The 6,000-nt window shown below is 47.2% G+C and overlaps 1 protein-coding gene across 2 annotated transcripts in view; it reads left to right on the forward strand.

The window, feature by feature from the left end:
- The window catches only part of Klhl18 (kelch like family member 18), a 51,379-nt gene extending 46,367 nt beyond the window's left edge, over positions 1 to 5,012 (forward strand). For both annotated transcript variants that reach the window (XM_046437166.2, XM_046437167.2), the window contains exons 9-10: positions 605 to 716; positions 1,594 to 5,012. In XM_046437166.2, coding sequence (XP_046293122.1) covers positions 605 to 716; positions 1,594 to 1,980 — 499 coding nt within the window. In that variant the 3' untranslated portion in view covers positions 1,981 to 5,012. The remainder of the gene's footprint in view (positions 1 to 604; positions 717 to 1,593) is intronic.
- Positions 5,013 to 6,000: the final 988 nt, after the last annotated feature.

The following is a 6,000-nucleotide window of genomic DNA, read 5'->3' on the forward strand; positions in this document are numbered from 1 at the left end:
AAAGAATGTGTTCACTGTAATCAAGGACAGCAGCAATTAGGATCTAGGAGTAGGAGTGTGGAAGAAAGATAGCAGATATGGGTGGTATGTTGTAAGGGTAAAGGGAAGATAGGTGAAGACTATCTGGTAAATAAACACACTAAGAAATAAAGAAATTAGGTAGCTGAAGCTTCCACTAACAGGACCAGTGAGTTCGTCAGAGGAGCATCTGTATAGGAAAAACGGTTTGAGATATGCTGATTTTGAGTGTTCATGGTGATGAACAGAGAACTTGGGCTATGGGTTTGAAGCTCAGGTGAGAAGCAGCAGCCAGAGAATCAGCAGAAGTGGTCAGAGAGGCAATAACTGGTAGGGAAAGTTAGCCAGGCATGGTGGCACAAGCCTGTAATCCTAGCATCAGCAAGTGGGGAGTCTGAGGGAAGTGGATTCAAAGCCAGCCTGGGCAACTTAGTGAGGCCCTGTCAAAAAAAAAAAAAAAAAATTGTGGGGAGATTGTCCAGGGCATAGGAGACCTAGCACAGTTCATCAGGAACTTACTAAGCTGTCTTAGGAGGACAGGAAAACTGAATCTCATTCCCTCCTCCTGTTTTGACTTTTTCTGAAGGTGGACAGTGGTGACCTCGATGAGCTCAAACCGCAGTGCTGCTGGGGTTACGATCTTTGAGGGCAGGATATATGTTTCGGGCGGCCATGACGGTTTGCAGATCTTCAACAGTGTGAGTTTGAGCTCCTCCTGGGCTAAGGGCACCTAATCCTTGTATCTTTGAGAGTATTTTGAGGAATATTTCAGCCTTGCCATTGCTGGATAAAACATCACCTAGTGAGGTTTCAGCCTGTGTCATTCATCCTCAGAAATACTTAATTTCTAGAGAGGGAGAGCCAGTGTTCACAAAGGAGGGGTAAAGTGTAGTCACTGCTATCCCCCAAACCCATTTAGCTGTCTGTGGAATACCGCAAAAGACCTTTTGAAATTTCTACCCAAAGTAAGCATGAAATTGAATAAAGTTGTAACTCTTCTGGATATTTTGTTTGAAATTACAATTATGATTTTTAAAAGCTCAGCAGCAACTGAGTATGGTGGCACACACCTATAATCTGAGCTACAGCGACACAGGAAGCTAAGGCAGGAGGACTGCAAGCTCAGAGCCAGCCTCAGCAACTTAGTGAGACCCTGTCTCAAAACAAAAAGGACTGTGTGCATATAGCTCAGTGGTAAAGGACCCCTGGATTCAATCCCAATACTACCAAAAATTTTTTTTTTTAAATGCTAAACAGCCATTTAAAAATAGTTCCCTAGAGCCCTCTGGACAGTCCAGAGATCCTGCTCTCATCCCAGCTCTGTCATTACCTAGCAGGGCATCCTTGGATGTACCCAGAAGTCATATTCAGTGATCCTCTCTTACTGCCTCCACATGCCTGAGAGCAGGCACACAGCCAAGGAAGAGCATCAGAGCCAGAGCTTACTGGCCAAGCTCCTTTCCCCAGGATCCTCCAGAGTCTGATTCCACATGGGCCTTTGTGCCCTGCAAGGCCACCTATGGGTCAGGCTTTGTCTCTGACTGTCCTTTACTTGTGCCTCTCTCCCCACTACAGGTGGAGCATTACAACCACCACACAGCCACCTGGCACCCAGCAGCTGGCATGCTTAACAAGCGCTGTCGACATGGCGCTGCCTCCCTGGGAAGCAAGATGTTTGTCTGTGGAGGCTACGATGGCTCTGGCTTCCTCAGCATCACCGAGATGTACAGCTCTGTGGCAGATCAGTGGTGCCTAATGGTACCCATGCACACACGGAGAAGCCGGGTCTCCCTTGTGGCCAGCTGTGGGCGCCTGTATGCTGTAGGGGGCTATGATGGGCAGTCGAACCTAAGCTCAGTGGAGATGTATGACCCAGAGACGGACCGCTGGACATTCATGGCCCCTATGGCATGCCATGAGGGAGGGGTTGGTGTGGGCTGCATCCCTCTTCTCACCATCTAAGACAGAGGATGGGATATGGTGGGGAAGGGACTTGGTACAAACATAGGCGCTTCCTTCCAGGGACAATCCCTCTCAGGAGAGGTTGTGGACCAGAAGATGGAGTGAAATATGAGTTTACCAGAGGTACAGTTTTTACAGGTGCTTTAGTCCTCCCTCACTGTGCAGCCCTTGTGACCCTGAGTCATCAAGACGTACAGCACAGGACAGAAGCCCCTCTGGGTCCCGCAGCCAGTGACACAGAACTGCTTTGCTGGTCCACACATCCACAGGCTCCATCCAAGCCCAGCTCGCTCCCACCACAGGTCAGCGAGCCACCCATTCGCCGAAGGTCTTCCATCTGATGCTCCTCACCTGCTTGTTCTGCCATTTTGTGGCCAGTTTGCCAGGGAAGGCTGCAGCGGCCAGGGCTGTTGAAAACTGTGGGGTCTAGCTGGGAGAGAAAGGACACACCCAAGTGTTCTTATTGCCTGCAATGGTGCAACTACAGCAGCGTGCTCGTGGCACACAAGCATGCTTCTTCCTCCACCGTAGTGCACCGAGGATTTCATCCTTGTCTCTGGGTAAGCAGGGAGGACAGATGTCTTTCCCATGTCTAATTTTGGGATTTCAATGAGATTTTTTTCATCTTGCCCAAGAGACTCAGAAGGGAAAATGATACTTGAAAGAAACTGAAGGAAATTTAAACAAAGAAACACTTGAAAGAAACTGGAAATAAAATACCTTTTTTTTTAAGTGAACAATTTTTTGCAGGAAGAAAATATAAAGACACTAAAGGCAAATATATATTTAAACAGAAAACCGTCAAACACGAGCATGGCGGTATCTACTCCCATATTCGGATCCCAGGGTCCTGAGGCCTCGCAAAGAAGATGGGGTTCCCTCTGAGCCCCACTGTGTCTGGAATCAGTGCGTTCTCGACTGGTCCTAGAGCAAGGTGCTCATGGGGTTTGTCTTCCACACCCACCATCAGAGGACTTTTTTAATTGTAGGCTTAGCGAGTCTGCTGAATTACTGCCACTCTTCTAGGTGGGAGCTCCTGGCTATCGCCGTAGGCTCCAGATGCCCCTGTGATTATCTCCCACTGCCACCACAGCACTCATTCAGATTCCCCATTCCCACTTACATTCCTTCCTTTTTTGACCAGCAGGAAACGGCATTTCACAGACTCTTACTTGCCCATGTATCATTCTTGTATAATTTTCCTCATAATGTTGCTGGGGCACATTGCCATTCATACCTCTAGAACTTAACCAGGGGCTTGCTCCTTCTACCAGCCATGAGCTAGCTTGGTCTGGTAACCTCATCTCCCCTGCCATTCCACTGTTCCACCATCAACTCGCCAATTCCAGGGGTCTGTCTTCCCTGTATTCCTTGGCAGACCAACCAGCAAGGTGGATCTTTATGTTCAAGCAAAGCTGGCTTTATGACATAAAAAAACAAAAGGCTGAAAGAATCTTTTGCTGCTGCAAAGAACAGATTTTATATCTTTTCCTCTAATCTTGGCAAATGACCTCGTGAAAAGACTCTATGCTCCTTCCTCCTACCCCCTGGATGGGACCTTAATGTAGCACAGCAGGACCCAAAAAGGAGGACTTTTTTTGTTACCAGTGCACTGGGCAGTGGGGCTGTCCTTCAACTGCTGCTGCCAAAATCTGGTTTTCTAAAATTCTTCCAGTAAAGGACTAAAAGAGGATACGATTCCTTTTAGCACAAGACTGAGTCTTAGGGTCCCACTCTCCACCTGTTTGGTTTCTTGTCCTCTGCTGCCTTCCTGGAGTGGCCTGGAAGCCTGTTCAGAAAGGCACAGTGTGGAGCTGGGGCTGTCTTCCCACCCCAGGACCATCAGGTTCACCTGTGTGTGCAATCGCCATGTACTCAGAGGGAAGGACCTTTGTTGCCTGCAACTTAGGAGCTGGGCCTCTGCTACAAGCACTTGAAAGTGACGTTTTTATTTTAATAGACTCAACAATCTGATAGCTGATATAGCCTGGGCTCTTGGGAAGCCCCAGCATTTCTCACTCGCCATTGGTTTGTCTACAGAGGTAGACTCTGAAGGAAGTTGGGGTCTGCATTTCCTGTTAAGAAGAGTGTATCAGTGTATCTTGTTATGGACCCTTTCGTTTGTGAATTTGAAGCAGCACTGATGAGCCTGGATTGTGAAGAGCTCATCTAGTAGCTGTTGAGTAGGTCTTGCTGGGTCCTCAGGATGCCATTGTGGATGATAGATATTTCCCAGAGTCTGCTGCTCTTGTGGTGGCCTTCCTGAGTCCACTCCCACCTCCTACCGCAGAAGTTGCACTGCACACCTGAGGTCACTGTTTCCATGTAAGATCAAACCAGTGCTTTGATCTGGGCTCTGAGCACAACTGAGCAAACACTAATTTTTTTACACTCACCCAGTCAGATCCCAAAGGGCTGGTCTGGCTCTTCAGTGTTGGAATCTTTCCAATAGCACCATGAAAAGAAGAGGCACGGCCCAAGGTATTGTGAAAAGGTTTTAACAAGGAGGTAGGGCAGCTGGGTGTGGTGGTGCACACTTGTAATCCCAGCGGCTCGGGAGGCTGAGGCAGGAGGATTGTGAGTTCAAAGCCAGCCTCAGCAACTAAGCAAGGCTCTTAGCAACTCAGCAAAACTCTTGTCTCTAAATAAAATACTAAAAAGGGCTGAGGATGTGGCTCAGTGGTTGAGCACCCCTGAGTTCAATCCTCAGTACCCCAAAATAAAGTAGGGCAGATACTCTGCTCAGCGGGCTTGGGGTCTAGCCCACCTCTGAACAGAGGACTATGGCTTTCATTGTCCTTGGACACTTCACCTTGGATGACACACAGAGCCTCCCCTTCTGGGTCTCACCTGAAATTGTTCCAGATAGGAGCTAAAGACCAGCCTCTTGACTTCACAACAGAGAGATCTGACTGGGTAGGAGTTCAGTCCCCTCCACCCCAATTTATCATTTCACAGAATATCTTTTATTTATGGAACGCATGTCTTTTGTGTTAAGAAACCAAAGAGAAATAAAGAGAACACACCTAATAGTTTTTGCTCTTTTCTGATTTATTTTTTAACTATTATAAGTAAATCATATTTTACTGCAATTCAGTGAATAAATGTATTGGATAAAATATGAATAGTCTTGTGAAAATAAGGGAAATGCCAGGTGTATACACAGCAAAAGCAGCTTTTGAAAAAATGTCTTTTATCAGATGAGCTCTGGTGGGGAAACGTAGACTCCATTTGCATGTTGCTGCTGCATCTGTGCTCCTGTCCAGCTCTCCATCACGCTTAGGTTTCCCCTTCTCTTCACTCAGCTGTTGGAAAACTCCAGAATTCCCTAATGGAACACAGCTGCCCTGTTGACTGCTGGAAACCAATACCTCCAGCTCCTTTTTAATGCTTTTGGGCAGAAGTGCTTGGGTACACACATGAAAGCTACTGGGACAATTTCAAACCACATATTTATTCCTAGGTCCCTCCTCAGAGGGGGGTTCCCAGGACTGGGGTACAGCTCAGCACTCTGAGGTGGTCCAGGTTACGTGGTGATGAGAACTGCTTTTAGCTTCCACTTACCCAAATACAGCCATGTTCCAGATCTGCCTTCCTAAGGTTACATTGTGTTCTCTTTGGTTACACGTGTGAGTCATCACTCTCACTCCTGCTTTTCCAAAAGTCAGCTTGTCGGCTAAGGTGTAACACAGTGGTAGAGCACTTGCCTGGCATGTGCAAGGCCCTGGGTTCCATCCCCAACACTGGGGGTTGAGGGGAATATATACATATATTATATATATATATATATATATATATATATATATATATATATATGGAAAATTAGCTTGTGGTCTCATCCATTGGTGATACTCTTGGATGGCAACTTTTTTGGGGGGAGGGTGCTATATCCCACATAGCCCCCATGTTTCACACATAACCACTCAGTTCTCACTTGGTCCTCTCAGTAATCCCTAAGAGCAGGGAGCCCTCCCCCCAAGCCCTGCCCAGTACTGGGGATTGAACCCATGGGCATTCTAC

The sequence above is a fragment of the Marmota monax genome, unplaced genomic scaffold (assembly GCF_021218885.2).
Source record: "Marmota monax isolate L192 unplaced genomic scaffold, Marmota_monax_Labrador192_F-V1.1 WCK01_AAM20220418_F8-fsc00021, whole genome shotgun sequence".
Taxonomy (NCBI): domain Eukaryota; kingdom Metazoa; phylum Chordata; class Mammalia; order Rodentia; family Sciuridae; genus Marmota; species Marmota monax.